The sequence below is a fragment of the Athene cunicularia genome (genome assembly GCF_003259725.1).
Source record: "Athene cunicularia isolate RWA chromosome 1 unlocalized genomic scaffold, athCun1 chr1_part2, whole genome shotgun sequence".
NCBI lineage: Eukaryota > Metazoa > Chordata > Aves > Strigiformes > Strigidae > Athene > Athene cunicularia.
The window spans coordinates 70,137,365-70,156,393 of NW_020799092.1; the positions used below are offsets into that span (position 1 = coordinate 70,137,365).

General features: G+C 34.6%; 1 protein-coding gene across 1 annotated transcript in view; it reads left to right on the plus strand.

Moving 5' to 3' along the window:
• Nucleotides 1–18,065, plus strand: part of PHTF2 (putative homeodomain transcription factor 2) — a 69,551-nt gene extending 51,486 nt beyond the window's left edge. The window contains exons 11-18 of the mRNA XM_026868493.1: nt 1,258–1,386; nt 2,528–2,800; nt 3,820–3,951; nt 6,478–6,564; nt 7,539–7,694; nt 11,039–11,134; nt 15,006–15,131; nt 15,894–18,065. Coding sequence (XP_026724294.1) covers nt 1,258–1,386; nt 2,528–2,800; nt 3,820–3,951; nt 6,478–6,564; nt 7,539–7,694; nt 11,039–11,134; nt 15,006–15,131; nt 15,894–15,914 — 1,020 coding nt within the window. The 3' untranslated portion in view covers nt 15,915–18,065. The remainder of the gene's footprint in view (nt 1–1,257; nt 1,387–2,527; nt 2,801–3,819; nt 3,952–6,477; nt 6,565–7,538; nt 7,695–11,038; nt 11,135–15,005; nt 15,132–15,893) is intronic.
• The last annotated feature ends 964 nt before the right edge of the window (nt 18,066–19,029 follow it).

A 19,029-nucleotide genomic window follows, 5' to 3' on the forward strand; every position in this document is an offset into this window, starting at 1 on the left:
AGAGAACAATTTGGATTTCATGCAGTCTTTGCTTTTTTTGAATGAGTTTTAGTAGTTCTTGCCTCATTCCACTGGAAGGGAAGCCTCACAATAGTGAGTTGAATTGCCGTATATGCATTAACTTTCTTTTTCTACAGATGAGTTTTTTTCTGTTTCATTGTAGACTGAATTTTTGAGTTTCAGCTTCCGATGTTGATACTCCCTCTAGAGGGAGACTTTGGAAATCTGTGATTAAGAAAGTCCTGCAACTAATATTTGTGTTGTTTTAACAATATAAATATTTTTTTCATACAATCAAAAAAAAGGGAGATAATTAAGTACTTACATGAAATCTCTGTATTCTTTTAGATACTGATAAAGATTTTTATTTTATCACTTGCTTTACTTTTAATCAACGATAAATTAAATTTTAAAAATACTATCACATCCCTCCCCCCCGGCCCCCGCAGCACCACCACTTCCAGTCGTTTGATGCACATAGAGCTTGGTGACCAGGCAGAGTTGAGAGCACTTTTAATCACCTGAATGGGAGAGGAGTGAGACAGGGTTGAGGGAAGTCAAGAAATGGCTGCTTCAGCAGAACTTGTTGCCTCAACATTTTTCCAGTTCCTTTAGTTCTCACATGGCTCTCTGTTTAGAATAAAGATGCCTCAGCCATAAGTGCATTCAGTAGATTAAGCCGGGGATTGTTTGGCTCTTGAAGCAGCACGTATTGATTAGACTCCTACCACTCTTTTTGAGCCTTGCCAGATACAGTTAATAATGGGGGGCCTTAACCGTAACAGGGATTATGAAGTACACAAATATCATTAAAAGCAACTAAAAAAAATTGTTGGCCTTATGCTTAGCCTGAGAAGAGTACTTTTCAGAATGTTAGGGGAAAAATAATCAGAAAAATAAAGTATTCCATTAAACATGTGGCAAAATTAACGATGGCTTATAAGTAGACATTTGTTTTCATACCTCTGTCTTGGATATGTTTGAGCAAAAAAAGAAGCTAATTAATCCTCAAGCACAATAACTCAACAATATTAGAAAATTAAGTACGGGGAAGGAGAGATCTCTGTACACACGGCTAATTCTTGGAAAATTAGTGGATGATTTTGAGGAATGTCGTTAACATATAGTAGAAGTAAATGCTATATAACAATAATTGTGTTGGTCTAAAGTGTTTTTCTGTCAGCATATGGCTGACAAAGGCATATTGACATGACAGCAGATTTTTATCTCTGATGGAATATATTCCTTGTCTTCCAGAGTCATTTGCCTTGGATCCACAGTTTGAATCCAGGACTAGAAAAAATAAGTGCAATTGTATGGGAGGGTAATGACTGCAAGAAAGCAGATATGTCTGTTCTTGAAATCAGCGGTATGATAATGAACAGAGTGAGTATTCTTTTTAATTTATGCAAATACTATATTTAGGAGCCTAAGCGCTACCAAAAATAAGCTTGGTTTATGTTGGGTTTTTTAACCTTTTAAAAAAAGGTATCTGTTATTGACATTATTGTTCCATGACTTACATTACTCTGAGGTACTCATTACTAACAGATAAGAGCTACCATATTATAAGTATAGGGACAATGAAATGTGTTTGCATTGTTAGGTGCTTACTAACATAGCCAACCTCTGTTTTATTGTTCCAAACTGCTGTGAATATTCTTATTTATCTCCTTGATTCTGATGATCATATAATATGCTGGGTTCGGATTACACAGATCTCAGTATTTCCATGCTAAAGTGAAGATTGGAAAAGAAAGCTTTCCTCTTTAAGAAACAAACATCTAAGAGGATGAGTGAGATGTCTCATGCGTCGTCCCTTCTTTTTTTCTGGTACACCTCTCTTCAGGAAACAGTTGGAAAAGGATTTAATTGATGTTATACTCTTTTTCAACATAGCCAATGTAGACATTTTATAGAGTTGAACATAAAATCTTAGTATAGCTTAAGAAAACTATCACTATATCTGACAAGTGATACTTACCATCTCCAACTTGTTTAAAAGCAATGTATTCCCAAACTTAGTTCAGATCTCTGTACCTGACTCTGAGACGATACAGTTTTGGATAAAATACAAAGTAGGACTAAACTTAAACTAAGCCATAGTCAGAGCACAATAGAACTGTACTGTACTGTGAGCACTTTGATTTCTTTAAAAAACTTACAACCTAAAAGGAAAACACAAATAGGAGCTACATACAGGATGTAAGCAACACAGTCTGATTGGCACACTTTGCTAATTCACATTGAATGAATCTTTAATACAAGAATATGCACTGGAGTCTGCAGTGTTATGTCGTTGGTTTTTAAATGATTTGTCATAGTTGGTTCCTATGCATTAAGTGCTCTTTGAGGACTTCCTTTTTCTTAATAGTAAATTGTGAAGAAGCTTGGTTGAAGGTTTCATATAACTTATGGTTATAAAGTGTTCTTTGTGATAGCAAGACAGTACATCAATAATTCATGTATTGACTTAATTTCAAATGAGTTCCAAAATTAAAAATATACCTTATTTTTTGGTTTTCAGGTGAACAGCTATATACCAGGAATTGGTTATCAGATTTTTGGAAACGCCATATCTTTAATCTTGGGTTTAATGCCATTTGTTTTTCGACTTTCCCAAGCTAAAGATCTGGAGCAACTAGCTACACATTCTGCCACTGAACTTTGTATGACTGCATTTGGATCAAATGGAGATATTCTGGTTCTGTCAATGGTTATTATAAGTTTTGTGGTCCGTGTATCTCTAGTGTGGATTTTCTTTTTTCTGCTATGTGTAGCAGAGAGGACATATAAACAGGTATGAAGAGCAAGCCAAGAGACTTCATCCAAAGCAAAACAAGGTTTAATGTTTGTGGTTTTTTGACTGTGGATATTTAAAACTTGGTTTTTTCAGCATACTATGATTCATAGATCAATGATGACAAATACTTCAGTTGGTTTACAGTTTAGGAGATGACGCAGTTGCAATGGACTGAAGTCTCTGTACAGTCTCTGTAGCTAAACCTTTTTTCCTGGAGAGCATTTATGGGGGAAAACTTACTAATCTTTTATTTAAAATTTCTTGCTCAATACATTAACTCATTTTCTTAGTCATGTCCCTGTTTGTCTCACTTCTCCCCAAGGAGAGGAGTTTCAGTAATAGAATTCTAAATTTCCATTTTGTTCTATCAATGTTTTTCATTCAAAGCCTTCAGTTTACTTCCAAACAGTTCTGTCCAGACCGCTCCGTGTTTTGCTGGTAGATCAGTCCCATGGCTAGAGACCATGAGAGCTGCAGTCTGAAGTAATACACCTGTTAATTTATTGCTTGATATTGCAATTTAAACTTTTAAGAGAGTATCAATACCCCTTACTAGCTGCAGAGTATAGATACTTAGCCATCTGCAAAAGAAAAATTTTTATACTGTATTTTCTCAAATTATAGCTAAAATAAGTGATTTAATACAGTAGAATAGAACTACCTGCTTCTAATAATCTTTTCTGCTGGAAGGAACTTCTGTGATACAGGCACTCTCTAATGCTCTCTAATGATTGGCAGGTTTCATCCCCCAAGTTTTAAGAGAATAACAGATCTGTTGTATGAAATGTCAAGAATAGAATTCAAAGTGTAGCTGGTTTTTGGTTATCATAAGAGTATGAAGACTTTTAAAACTTTTTAGTGTCTTCTCTACTCTTATTTCTGCACTATTAACATTTTAATTTACACTTATAAATTGTACGTTACTTTGACATATTAAATGAAGTTTCTCCATTTTCTTTTTAGTGCCCTTGCAAATCAATTAACAGTTAAAGTAATGGGTTTTTTCTTCTCTGCAGAGGCTACTTTTTGCCAAACTTTTTGGTCATCTAACATCTGCCAGAAGGGCAAGAAAATCGGAGGTTCCTCACTTCCGCTTGAAGAAAGTACAGAACATAAAAATGTGGCTTTCTCTCAGGTCCTATCTGAAGGTATAATAATGTATATTGTTGCTACCACTTTGATATAAAATATTTCATATGGTGTTGAAGGCAGGATGGTATTCTAGTCTGAATTTTTTGCTCCTGTGCACTTACCCCTGTTGGTGCACATGTGCCCCCGTTTTAGTGACTCTGGGCCAGCAAGGTCTGCAGGCAGCCAGATTGTGAGAAAGTAAATGTCTAGTTTTTACCTTGCAGTAAAGCATGAGTGTGTTCAGAGTTGGGAGTCTTGTCTTACTCATGCTAGCAGAAAAGTCTCTCAGGTGAATATGTTTGGTAAAAATTTGTAGTATAATACAGACAATACCTTATTGTAAGAGCTGCACCAGTCATTAACACAGAAGGAATTTACGAATCAAGGAAGTTTATGTGCGTATTTGTGCTGTGAGTGTATATGTGCCAGGTGAAGCTAGAAATTATGCCCAAGTATTATTTGAAAGATATTTCTATCACTCCATTGTATGTTCAGCTCATATTTGAATAATCTCCTTATATGTCTCTACTGATCTTTTCAAGCCAGAGCATTTTGATGATTCTTTGTGAAAGGATCAATATTATCTAACTTGGGGTTGGTTTATTGGTTCATCCCACAAGTTTTTTTTTCCATTTTTCTCAACTCAGATGAATCTAGGTTTTTGCCTACTTGGTGTCTACAGAACTAGGGTTTTGGTGAAGAGCAACTGCCAATCTCTTGCTAGTGGTGGTAATCCCCTTATTTCCACACTGGGGAGTGTGTAAAGCAGGAACTATAAGCAGGAAATTTTTTTAATGTAAAGCACAGTCTTAAATTTGAAAGATGTATCATTTTAAAAGGAATTGAGGTGATTAATTTACAATACCCCTTGTGTTATGGAAATGATCTGTTGAGGAGGTTATAAAGAAGAGGCACCCTTTAAACTTTATGTTTGAGAGAATTGTGTGTTTTTCCTTGTAGTTTGTAATGTGTTGCTGGGTGGGAGGAAAGGAGGATAACATCGCTTGGACAATAGAAGGTAGTTTTGATGCAAAGATTGCATATGGTAGCATTGTTGTGGAGAGGGTGTCTTGCCTTCTTTCCTCACAATCACATCTATATATTCCACCTTTTCTTATGCTACCAGAAATGTTTGTATAATTGTGTGGCTGGAAAAAAAAAAATCAGACAGTGGTCAGAGGCAGGTGCATAGGGAACTGGCCCAGGTGAAAAATATGTCAAGAATGGTAATTTTCACCTCCATCTGTTACTTTACTTGGTTCACTGGGCAGCTCTTAATGCCTGTGCCAGAACAAGGAAAGAAATGGATACAAGTAGCTAGGGAGCAGAGCTTCTTGCAGTGGTTCTGCTGACATATACTGTCATAACGTTTGTCCAAAATATACCTGCATATTACCTGTCTGTATATGTGTCCACCTGTGAAGATGTGAGCTGGGGTATATATACATCTCGGGTGTTGCACAGGCAAAACACTTGGCTAAGTATAGAAGTAGTGCATGCATACCTGCAGTAGTAATTTTGCACTTAGGTTTTTCCCAGTCATTAAGCTTACCATCTCTTTTTTGAAGTTCCAAGGTTATATGTTGCGTATGTGTACCTCCCATTCTTCTCGTGTTTATACAATTAGCATGTTTGGAGAACAAAGTTGAGAAATAACTGTTATAAGTTGTATATATTTCAAAGCAGCACAGGATGTTTAGTTCTTTAATTTTAAAAAAAAAAAAAAAAAAAAAAAAAAAAAAAAAAAAAAAAAAAAAAAAAGCTTAGTGGATAGAAATGTTTCATTGTACCAGTAAGCCAGGAATAAATGTTTGAAAACAGTGAGGTTGCACCTTTCTAGACAAGCGTGGGTCTTTTCCCCTGTTTTCCTCCTTCTTCTAGGAGAGCGAATGATTTTATTGCACCTACTACAATGGGACAGTGATTCACAGCTACAATTTTTGTGTGTCAAAAAGACACAAGTAATGGAAAATACCAATCATATCGTGATATCCTGTTATGATCTCGTGTCCAAAAGTCTTTTGTTAGTACTGGTTTGATACTTGGGATTAAAGCCCAGTGCCGTATTGAATTTGTTATGTTAGTGAATGCTGCTGAAATGAAAGTTACTTCACATCATGAAGGAACTGACTGAACAAGTGGTGAATATTTTCTTTTTTCATAGTTATTGTTAAATGCTTGCATCTGAATTAATCTCATGTGCCTTTAAGGGGTATTCAAATATAGTGTTATTCATAGAATACCGTGTTGGAAGGGACCTCATGGATCATCTGGTCCAACATGTCTTGGCCCAAGCACCCAAGGCTAGACAAGATGGCCCAGCACCCTGTCCAGCTGAATCTTAAAAGTGTCCATTGTGGGGGAAAATTATTAGGATCTAATTACTAGGATCTAATATGGTATTTGAAATTTAGATTGCCAGATTGTGAACCATGATGAAATGTAGATCCAAGCTGTGACTCTAACTGGATTTGCTAAATATCAATGCTGATTGGGTAGGTTTTCACTCACATATATGCACTTACATAATCCTTTATTTTCAGCGTCGAGGTCCTCAACGCTCAGTCGATGTAATAGTTTCATCTGCCTTCCTACTGACTATCTCAGTTGTGTTTATCTGTTGTGCACAGGTGAGGAAATCTAACTTGTATAGAAACAGCCATGACTAAAATAGTTTTTCAAATAATTTTCAGTGTCTTTTCTATGGTGACTTCTATTAAGTTAAAAGACCACAGTGAAAAATCAGTAACAGCTGTTACAGCTTTTCAAAAGATGAAGCTCCAATTTGTATTGTTCATTTTATTTACTTCAGAATTTTATTCTCCAAGACCTAAAGAAACTTACTGTAGCGTAATTCACAACATGATGATATTCTTGTTATTAACATCTGTGTGCTCTTTCTTTCTCCATTGTGGATTTTGGAACACAGTTGGGTTTTTTCTAATATCCTGCATCAAAACACACTTTTGCGGAGACAGTTGAGATTGACCTTGGTTGATGATTTTTGAGAGAAACAAGATTGTTGGCTACATTAGCTTGCCCTCTAGTGGAATATCTTTTAGTAAGCAAATCTATGTTAAAAGATGATTTTTGCTGCTTAAGATTTTTTCTTGAGCTTCCGTTTCAGAATTCTGAATGGCTTCTGGTTGTACTTTTTTCCACTTTCTTCCCTAGTTAACACTAATGTGTTTTTCTTGTAGCTAACTATGAATATTTTAATAAGAATATAATTTAGTAGTAACTCTGGATTCTATTTGAGGGTATATTTTGGGTTTTATCCCATATAGTGCCTTTGCAAGTTTGAACACAGTTTAAAATTGTCTTAGAGTGTATATTTTCTTTCTGTTGCTTTAGGGATATAAAATAAATGTGTCTAAATTCTGATTGAGCCTTTCAGAGCATCTATTTTTTTCAAACCTCGTATCTTTTGACACAGTGTTGATTTTAAATTATGATTCAAAAATCTTTTATGCCTAGAAACAATCCATATACTTACTACTGTGAATTTGTTTTTGAGTTGGGGAGATCGTAATTATTTTCTTATGTTGTAATGTAATGATTACTTTGAATTAAATTTTGATTATTTTTTCTCTTTTGCTTTCAGCTGCTTCACATGCATGAGATCTTTCTTGATTGTCACTACAATTGGGAACTCATAATTTGGTGCATTTCACTAACTCTTTTTCTCTTAAGATTTGTTACTCTTGGATCTGAAACCAGTAAAAAGTACAGCAATACCTCAATATTACTTACTGAGCAGGTGAGAATTTGAATGGACCTATATCTAAACAAGTCATTCATCTGGTAGGTCTCAGACATGCATTTAGATGTATTAAAATCTTCTAGATTTGGGAGTTAATTATGGTGTAGTGAAATACTTTACAACATGAAGTTCAATTTCTGTGAGAAGCGTGTGGCTTCATTTCAAAGTTGTATGGAACACTGAGATGGCCATATCCTGATTTTTCTCTAACTGAGCAGGCTTAGAGATGTCAGTATATGTAATTTGATATAATTAAAGATCTAACAGAGCACAAACATAAAAAGTAACTTGTAAAGGTGAAAAGGAAACCTGAACTCTCAAAGTGTTGAATGGGAGAGTAAAAGATTTGTTACAAACTTACCCAGTACAAAGCAGGTCACTGTTTCCAGTCCAATAATTTTGACTGCTAAATTGCATGCATTACATATAGTCTTCTCTAGACTCCTTGGAAACTTTTTCTTTGTCATCTGTCAAGCTTGGCTTTGGGTCTATGTACTTCTCACAAATGTTTTAGTCAGTGTTTGTATTGCAAACTTCCCTCTCTGCTCTGCCTGGCACTGCTAATGTTTTCTGAGCTAAGCATGTTCAGTTAGTATTGGATAAGAAGCAATCTCTTTCTGCTCAGAGGGGTTTCACTCTGGTGCAAAACATACCATTGAAGACAAGGTCAATAGACAGCTCAAGAAGTCTGCATAGGTTTCTTACAGGAATTGTATTCAAGTTGGAGAATAAAATCTTCCAAACTGAGTCTCCAAAAGTCAGGATGCGAAGATATGACAAATAGTATAAATGACTGCTTACCTATTTTGCTCAGTGAGAATTCATTCTGTCTTTACTAAAGATAATGCTGCTAGACACTGAGAAGACAAACTGCCTATTTACCTTGTCCTCAATGCTGTGTTTTGCCAGTGTGAAACCTTTCAGACTTCCCGAACCAGAAAGCTTTGCATTGTTCTGTTGATTCTCAGAGTACAAATAGGCTAATATCCCAGAGAAGTTTATGTTCTTTGTTTCTGGAATGAAAATGAGGGGAATGTTTAGGATAAGCATTGGAAAAAAAAATGCAGAGAGCAAGGCGTGCATGTAAAATAAAGAGAGAATGTTAAGTCTTTGTTTTGCTTTCATAGATTTCAATACTATGCTCTTCATGAGAGTCAATGTTTGAACATTTTAAGCCAGCATGGACATTGAAAGAAGGCACTCTGTGTCCCCAGAACTTTATTAAATAAAAAAAAATCAAAAAGTGTTATGTCATCGGACACTTAACTTTGTATTGAATCCAGCTTATCCTGTTATAAGTTATTTCCCTCGAAAACGCCCGAGAGATTTATGAAATGAAAACCAAAATAGAATTCACAATTGTTTCTCAGAAGATGAAAAGGATACACGTCACCCTGGGTATACACATACTAGTGGAACCGCAGCATATTTGCAGTGTTCTTGAGACAGACTTATGAGAGTCTGACATTTTGGCCTTTCATGAGAGGTCAAGCTCAAACAATTGACTGACACTCACTTGATCTAAGAAAGCACATGAGAGCTGGTGTCCTTGAAAATCACTCCCTAGTGTTAGTAGGCTTACTGAGAAGAGAATATAGCTTTAAAGCAAACAAAAAACTACAACAAAAACCCCAAAAGTACAAGCAAGCCTCAACTCCCAGATTCAATTTTAAATGCTTCATGAAGATGAAGTTGCAGAGTATACTTTGTCAGCCACTCCTGTGTGCTTTACATTCAGCCTAGGAATTTAATGATTAAGAGCCATGATGGGAAAGTAAAAGATCAATCATTTTACATCAAGGAATTTTTTTGACTGTATGTTGTTTGCCTGTAATTTCTGAAGTCCTTCTAAAAGTGTTTTTCATTTGGCTTGTAAATTAAGTGCCTCAGTGTTCCTTGTTGAGTAAACTACGATGTATAATCTGATCAAAGTTGTTGTCTTGCCAGTTTCAAGACTCAGAATAGGTATAGTAGATGGCCATGCATATACACATTCAAACTCCCCTTCTGATTCAAAATTTGTTATTGAATGTTGATTTTCATAAATTAATGAAATCATAGTAACTGTTAAGAGAGATTTGAACCTTTCTAGGATTTATTATGTGCCGCTTTTTCAGAGCTGCTATATAGAGCCTTTTTTCTTAGTTTATTCCTGTTTATAAATACTTGAACTGTTAAAATCAGTAATTTTGTATTTCAAGGCTGGAATCTCTTTCCCTCTAAAAGCATAGTTTACTTTAAGCTCTAGAACTATCAATTTCATTTTAATGTGCCTTGGAATACATTAGGTATAGTTTCTGGTTTTTAACTCGTATAAGAAACAGTGACCTTTTTAGGGAGATCTGATAATATGCAGTTACTTTGTTTAGGTAGCTGCGGCCCTTATTTCAATAAGGTGGTTAAGTATAGCATCATATAGCATCACTTGCTTTCTGCAGCTTGGCTCGTGTAGCTTGGTAAGAGTCTCTGTCATCTGAAGGACTACTTTAGCATATTGCTAAATTGTTCTTTTTGTTGTTGTTGAAGGTTGTCATCCTAAAATAAAACTTCACAGCTTTTTGAGATATTTTTCCTTTGGTTTGATTTTGTTATGCAATAAAAAAGAAAAACAAATCTTTGCCTGGTCTAGGATATCAAAGATAGGTTATTTGAGAATGAAAGCTGATGTTTCAAAATTGCTAGAAGGCCAAAAGAGAGCTAATTTGTACTCTTAACTAAACTTCCTCAGAAACAGTGACCTGAAAAAGTCTGGATCACAGAGCTGTTGAAATGATCAATATACTGTTCTTCTACAACAATGAAGAGTTTAATATTTTTTTCAAATATTTCAAGGCACTGGAATGATTGATTTTCTGCACTCAAGGTGCTCATGAAGTACTCAGTTATACTAAAATCTTTTAAAAGAAATTACAGTTTAGCAGAATTACGTTTTCATATTTCAGTCTATTCAATAACTTTTGGGGATGTTAAGTACAAAAACCTTCTGGAAATGAATTGACAAACCTCAGGCAAGTGTTGAAGGAGGAAAAAGAAATTATGCAAACCTTACATATGTGGTGTTTTTTCTTGCCTAACTTGTAGATTACACTAAACTTTAAAGTTGTTGCTAATAATAGTGTCAAATGTATTTTTGTTATATCATAAACTGTTGTATTTTTCTGTGGTACTGAGCCAGTATTTCTTCTTAAATATTAAAAACAAAGCAAAAACTTTGCTTGCTTGAAGAAATATAATTGCTGTTTTATCATATGGCTGCTGAGTAATCACTTAATTTTATTATTTCCAAATTAATTCCTTTAAATTCTTAATAAGTGGTGATACTCGTGTTTTATTTAAATCAGATAAACTTGTACTTGAAAATGGAGAAAAAGCCTAATAAGAAGGACGAACTGACACTAGTGAACAATGTTTTAAAACTTGCTACTAAGTTACTGAAGGTAAGAATTAAAATAGTATTACAGTATTATCTATAAGAAGCAGAATAGATTGCTTAATGAGCCACTTTTGCAGGAAGAACAGTATGCTTTGGTTTAAATCTGCTCTGTAACTCTTTCGCAGCAATGCTACATTTCGCAGCAATGCTACTTTCGCAGCAATGCTACTATGTTCATACACTACAGTCTGTTATGTTGCTATCACTGTGGATTACAAATTACAGTAGGTTTTTTTCTTTAACAGTGTGAGCAGCATGAGAGAAGGTACTTCAGGATGGACAGGATGAATGAACCCTTGGGAAATAAATGATGCAATTTTGTTGTCTGTTTGGAGTGTTGACATCTGTTTCTATTAATAAGCTGCTGGAAGATTTGTATTCTTTCACAGAAATAATTCCTCTTAAAACTGTCAGTGGCTAGCATTTCAAATTTAATCTAGATTATACTTGATGTCTTTTTTACTTACTATCATACATAGAAGAATCCTTTTGGAAGACAAATTGTTACATAGGTCCATTTATAAGTGAATTAAAGATGTATTTCATTTAATGTAATTCAAATATTCAGCAGCTGTGCCCTTGAACTATTTGGCTTTTTTTTTCCATGGAATTTTGACAGATAACTATATTTGGTGGGTAGAAGATATTTCTTCATGGTGATAGAACATGAATTTTTTAATTACTTCATTTCTAGAAATCTGCAGAAGAAAAATTCTTACACACATCTGGAGATAGAGCATGGACATTCTTAGGGCTTTTTAAAACTTGTTATTGTTGTTCAACAAAGCAGTGGTTGAGGTTTCTCAGGAAGACATATTTGATCCTAAATTGCCTCTGCTGAGTTCTTCTGTTCTTTCAAACTCACATATCTGTCATAATTTGGGAAGCAAGCTGTTGTGTTCTTTCAGTTGTCTGGGAGCTTAATTCTTGCTCCAGAAATGTCTCATTCTCATTCAGACTAAACATTTCCTTAATGCAAAACTTAGTTAGTAGTTACCTGAATGCCAAATAAAAGTGATAAATTTAACACTTGATTTTTTTTTTTAAATTTGGATTTGGCCTTTATGAACAAATAGAATCAATTAGATCTAGTATTCCTTCTGTGTTTTTACACTAAAATTAACAGTATATCACTTGTAATTGATTAAAGTGGGCTTGCAACAAGGAAGTCAGTCCTGACACTACAAAAACCAAGTTCATGACTTGCCTCCTCACTTCTCTTGGCATGGTGTTTCAGTGCCTAATCACTTCTGCTATTGAGTAAACTATTTTTAAATTTAATTTTGTCTAGCTTCAGCTTTCAGTTATTTGAATCTTGTTATACATTCTGCTGTTATGGTGAAGTTCTTAAAAGAGGTGCTGCTGATGTGTTATTCTTGGGTTCAGAAGTAAGTTAACAACGATATTTTGTTTCCTACTTCAGGGAATTAAATACTTCATTTAGTCCAAGTCAGAGTAGTCATGTTAAACCATTCTCCAGGAATGACTGGCAAACATAGAAGTTTTTTCCTCCCCCTCAGACAAATTTCCTTCAGTCCACACACCTCTCTCACGCTGGTTGAGTATAGCACAACTGATACTGATTCCATGTGCAGAGATCCCTCATCAGTAGAGGGAATGGCTGGATTTTCATACAGTAAGCCTGTACCATATCTTTCAATGCCTCTATACCTTTCCTCTGCATTTAGGAAAATCCAAGCCTATTATTAGAATCAGCTGGAGTTTTTTGCATATAGTGGTGCTTTAAGACCTTGCTGCTTCATTCTACTACACATTGAATTCTGGTCACTTACCCTGTTGATTCCTGTGTGCCAAGGACCAGTTACTAAAATGTTTAAACTCTGTTTAATCTAGCCAGCTATTAGCTAAGATGATGGAGTATTTCTTCTTGTCAGCTGAGTAATTCTCCCCACCAGCACACCTTCAACAGTGTATGTGATCCCCTCATCTCAAAAAAATTATTCAGCACTTTCCATGAGAGGGCTGATGGAGTCAGCAAGGACTTAAAGCTGACAAGGCAATAACTTGAGAGTTATGGTACAGTGATATGGAGAGCCTGGCTAAGTCAGTTATTGACTGTATCTGTTGGCATAAAAATAATGGACACATAGGTTTTAGGACCTGGTTTTGGTCCTAAAAGGAAATGCAAAAGGAAGTATTCTCTGTGCATCAGGTAGCAGACTTGTGCAATTGTTGGTGAAAGGACACTGGATGCAGAAAGGCTGTCTGGGTTCAAGGAGACACTGGACAAGTAAGACTAGACAAAGTACAACAGATTTAGGGTATCTCATGAGTTTAAAAGTTTGTGTGCTGTGAGAACATAGGTAGGGTGAAAATTAGCTGCTGTTGGTGGCGGGATGCTGATCAACCCTTAAGTGTGATACACTTCAGTCTTTTTTATGCTTTTCTCAGTGTTTTCAAAAACATGTTCATGTTTTACCCTTTCCAGAAAGGTATCAACTGACATGGCCTTTCTAACAGAGGATGTGGCTTTTGTGGCACAAATCCCAGACCCAGGCCATCACTTAGTTACTATGAGAACATGCCCAAAAGTGAGATGGGATTTCCAAGCCACCTAGTATGAGCTTTAAATGAATTCTTGGTAGTTAGTGGTCAACACAATTATGTATTTTATGCCCAATAGCTAAATGGAGTTGGTTTTTGTTTTTTTTTCTTTTTTCTTTTTTTTTTTTTTTTTTTGGTTTTGATCCTTAAGCTTTTACTGAAGACTATATTCTGTTAAATATTCCTACTATTTTCTTATGCCCCAAATTGGTAAGATGAATCCAAAATCTAAAAACTTTTTCCTTAAAGAATTTTTCTGCTGTTCTTCTCAAATCATGTGTTCTATATTGTATTTGCAGCAGAGTTTTATATCACATCTAAATGAAAAGTTGCTCATTCTTGTTTCACCTCTTTAGAAAGAGGAGTCAGAGGTCTGAAATTCCCCTTTATAAAAAAGGGTTTATAAGGCCTGTTCAAGGCCCAGGATGTAATGTAGGAGGTGGATAAAGATTAATTTAAAACTGGAAAATGTAAGTGACCAAAGCAGTGCTAGTTGTTACACGTTATATAAACCGCTTTTATATTTATTTTATTTTTTTCTTCGTTTATTTGACATATTTCTAGGCCAGAAAGGTTTGGGTGACTTTATTCACACAACAATAATTGAAAGCTGGTGAAATAGCCTCTTTGTTCAAGTTTGGTTGCAGATTAATGTAGGCTAAGTTTTTGATCCTTCCAATTAAAAAAAAATTAAATATTGGTGGTTAAATGCTTATTAGTATTTTTTAAGTTTATCTTCCTTTTCTGGCTATGTTCATCGGTAATTATTCTCAAAATTAGTGAAGAAGGAGGGAAATTGCATTAGGAAAGATATTTTTGTTAATTTTTCATAGTAGTGAGGTGGCCTTCTGTCACTGTGGAAAATCTTTCTCTTCTTGTTTTTTTGTGGTTCTGCTGTCTGTCAGCTTTTTTAACACTGAATGTGATTTCTGGAAAATTGTAAGGAATTCTAAAATGATGGCACCTTGGTGCCAGGAAAACTAGCTTTTCCTGGCTTCATGAGCAAATTGGTAAAAGCTCTAGGTGAGTAGTCTTCAGTTTTTTGAGGGGCTATTTAGGCACTATCAGTCAACAGTCAGTTAATGTGATGGGTATTAATTTGCACATTGTTTTTCATATGCAGAAGAATAGGAGAATGTTTTACTGTACTGTGACTTGAAGACTTCCTAAACTAATCTAACATTATCTAATATCGTTCAATACATATGTAAACTAATTAATAATATCTAATATTGCTCAGTACATATGAGAATAAAACCCCCATTGTGTAATTTTTGCTTTTTAACTATGTCGTTGTTTTGCATTACTAGGAACTGGACAGTCCTTTTAGGTTATATGGGCTTACAATGAATCCACTGCTTTATAATATCACCCAAGTTGTCATCCTGTCAGCTGTTTCTGGTGTCATCAGTGACTTGCTTGGATTTAATCTAAAGGTAACTACTTGATAAGCATCCTTTTCACCGTGACATTCAGAATTATATGATAGGTGAATCATACATTGTAGCCTAATGAGTTCTTAACTGCATTAACTAGAAGATTTGTTGTTTGAAAATGGTTATGAAATTTAAGTTATATCAGAAGAATAGTGATGTATTTGTCAAAACAGCCCTTTTTTTTTTTTTTTACATTTTTCTGGCATTCTAACTTCATTTTGGACACATAATTACCAACAATTCTTAGACATAAATGCAGAGACATTTGTACACATAAGTACAAGACCTTATTTAATTTTTCTTCATATCCCAGATTTGATTTCTCTCTTGAATTCCTCACTGTTGACTTTGTAGTTCCTTAAGAGATGCAGAAAGATGCAAGCTATCCTTGTCTTGCACTGCGGTAAAGTATTTCAGTAGATACAATATTACTATGACCTATTTTACACAGTGTCATTTTGTCATGGCCGAAGGACTACCTTGTTAGGTCTTACTCTCTGAAGTACAAACTCTGCAAACTATTTTGATTCAGGTTGAGGCACATTGGTTTCCACAAGATTGTAGCACAAAGCCCTTAACTGGCCATTGAGTTTGCTTATGTCTACCCATTGTTTTCCTATTAGAAGTAAATATAAAATGGATCTGGTGTATCATAGAATATGCAGCAAATACAATAAGAAAAAAAAATAGTGGTATTGCAGTTCTGGTAAACAGAAAACTGAGATGAGAAATAATGTTGATTTACTGCTCTAACTTTTCCAGCTCTGGAAGATCAAATCTTGACAATATATAAAGAAGATGAGATAACACAGTGTTATAGAAAAGCTCATTGATTGACAAAACTGCCTCAAATCAGCCACTGAATTTGTATTTCAGATGCTACAACCTCTTCAAGGATGTTATTTGGAAAATTGAAGTGTTTACATCTGACTCTCTTGTGCAATCTTTGTATTTATTTCATCTTCTCACTGTTTTGTGTTCATTTTAGTTGACATTTATATTTTATTTTCGAACTTATTTTTTAGTTTTGAAAAGGGTCAGATTTGGGAAGCATCAAAAACTGTGTGTCTTGAAATCCTGGAAATTGATTACACAAAATTACTGTATCTGTTAAAGCTGAAGCCAATGCTGAACATTTTTAGTTACAGTAAGGCTATATGGAAGCAATTTGATTTTTGACAGTGTGGTAAAATTGCTTAGAATATTTCATTTGCACCAATCATTTATGAAGACAACATAACATCAATAGATGTTTGGTTGCAATAGAAAAATGAGACGTGTACAAAAAATAAAGTGCTGACAATACAGTATGACAGGTAGCAGAAACATTTTATATTACTCTTAGAAGCAAGTGAGATTTTTGAATATTTTGAGTAATTCCAGGTTCTAAGCTCATATAGGCTGCAGTTTAAATATCCTGGGATATTAATAAGGTATTATATAACAAGTCAACAAGTGCTCTTTGATAACACTTTTATTAGAGCAATAATTGTAAATGGTTACCATGCTGTATGATATTTTGATAAAATTAAATATTGTATTTATTTGAAATACTGGGCTGTTCTGCGCAGCTCTGACTGTGCATGCTCAATATGTGCACTTTTTATTATTACTTTTCATGAGAAACTTCATATATATACATATAAATGTATATTATTTGGAATATATTATGGTGAACTATGGAGCAGTATATATTATATGTTGAAGTTGAATATTTAAACAAGTGAAAGATTTACTGGTAAAAGGAATGCTATGAATGACTGAGCATAAGACAGACAGATGCTCTCCTTTTGTACACTATAGTATATGCCATTCAGTACCACATTGAAGTTTAAGAACAGTTAAACACAGAAAACAAGTTTTTACAGTGAGCAGCAGAGCTCACAAAGCCTGGTATTCGGCAGATTTGTGTTGTCAGATAACCTCCTTTCGGCCGGTTCCTCCCCAGCAGGGGTCATTCTCTAGTGCTTTGCTGGCTGGGGTTTCCCAGCCTTGAGTTTCCCACCTCTCCCTCTGCCTTGTATCCCTGCCTCCCATGTGGACCAGTCATATTGACTTGTGGTTCTTCACTGTGACAAAAATAGATGTTCACCCGAGTAGAAAAAAGCTACTTGGAACAAACTTTCCATCTACAAATTACTCTGGGAGGATTAATATCACCAGGCTCAAGTATTCTTACATTTTATGTTTCTAAAATAGTGACTTCATACTGAAAAATGACAAGTACGTGACAAGAGTCTGGATGTTGCACTATGTTTGCTAATCTTCAGAATCTTGAAAGATTTCAAGTAATGTATCTTAAACTTATGTGGTATAAAAATATTTTTATATATAAAGCAACACAAACAAGCATTTTGTATTTTATTTGCCTCTGTACTAATGTTTAATAATGACCAAAGTGCATTCTGGTTTTTGAAAGAATGTATTACTGGAGCTTTAAGAACATACTATAGTTTCTCATGTGAAAACTTCAGCTGCATCTGATGTTTCTTCTTTCTCTGTTGTTTGATGTTGGGATTGTTTTTAAAAATTAAGTACATTTTATACACAGTTTTTTCCAAATTATGGTACAGACCTACACAGACCTTAATTTTGCACAAAATATATTTTAGGAAAAAAAGTACAGCAGGAGTTCTATGGGTGATAAGATAAGGCTGTTGCTTTCTACAGCCTGTCGCTATTACAAAACCATTCTTCACTCCAGAATGGAATTATTTTTAGAAATGTAAAATGGTGAATATATGGTTTTCATTACCTTTAAAAAAAGGGAGGGAGGGAAAACATTGCGGTATTGGTTGAAGGTGAAATTAGTTTAACCATGTATACCTCAGCAACTAGCACTGTGCTGGATTGTTGCACTAACAAATGGCGGCTTGGGGAGAGTAAATGATTTGTGAAATGAAATTACAAATAATAAAAACTTTTATTTGCTACCATTAGGTATATTCATTATGTTAAATATGGGAGAGGTTTATTTTCCATCCCTCAACATGGAAAATCCAGTATGAGAATAGAGGCAAGTAGAAATATGGCAGATCCTGCGTGTTAACTGTTATTTTTTGCCACATGTTTTGTAACTTAAAGTGTGATCAGGCTTGGAATAAAGCTTTTTATGGTTGATGGTAAAAAAAAGAAAAAAAAATGTGGTGAGCTATATCTTTTAATAATATCCAGCATATTTTTGAGTTTGCCTGTTTTGATTTAAATCCATATATTAAAATTAAAGATATTTGGGAGAGAAATCCTATACGTGGAATGCAAATGATGATTGTCAAAATTGCACTTTAATGCAAGAGCAGAAGCTTTTAGACAGTTATGCCAAGTAGTTTAATTTTATTAAGACTACTGGACATGCAGCTTCCAAAAAACTGTTTCTATTTGAAAAATGTTGAAACAGAATTTAGTGCTATTTCTCCTGGATGTAAGGGATTAATTTCAATTACTATTTTGACTGTTTCATTATGTCACAAGATATACCTCCATGTAAATGTCAAAATGCAAGCGAACTAAAATACTGATTGAAGTCAAAGTGAAATGTTTCAATAACATATTATTGATTATTTGGACAAAATTAATGTGTGATAACTTATGTATTTTATTTGTTTACTGATTAGTGAAATATTTTCTAACAGAAACACCCTTTTTTTATTAGCCTAATTTTGACTTTCCCAAAGCTTAGTCTTTGGGTTTTAAAAATGTTCTGCTAGGTGTATCCCCATGATTACTGATGACTGGGCAGTAGGTTACATGCCACACTGTGTTCATTTGTTCACTTTCTAAACTTATTCCAAATGTAGGCTATTTATAATTTAAAATTTCTTTTGATGGTTATGAAAGATACTACATACATTGAGAAACTGACATCTTTTGAGAGCCATCCTTTTTAACATCCACCTCT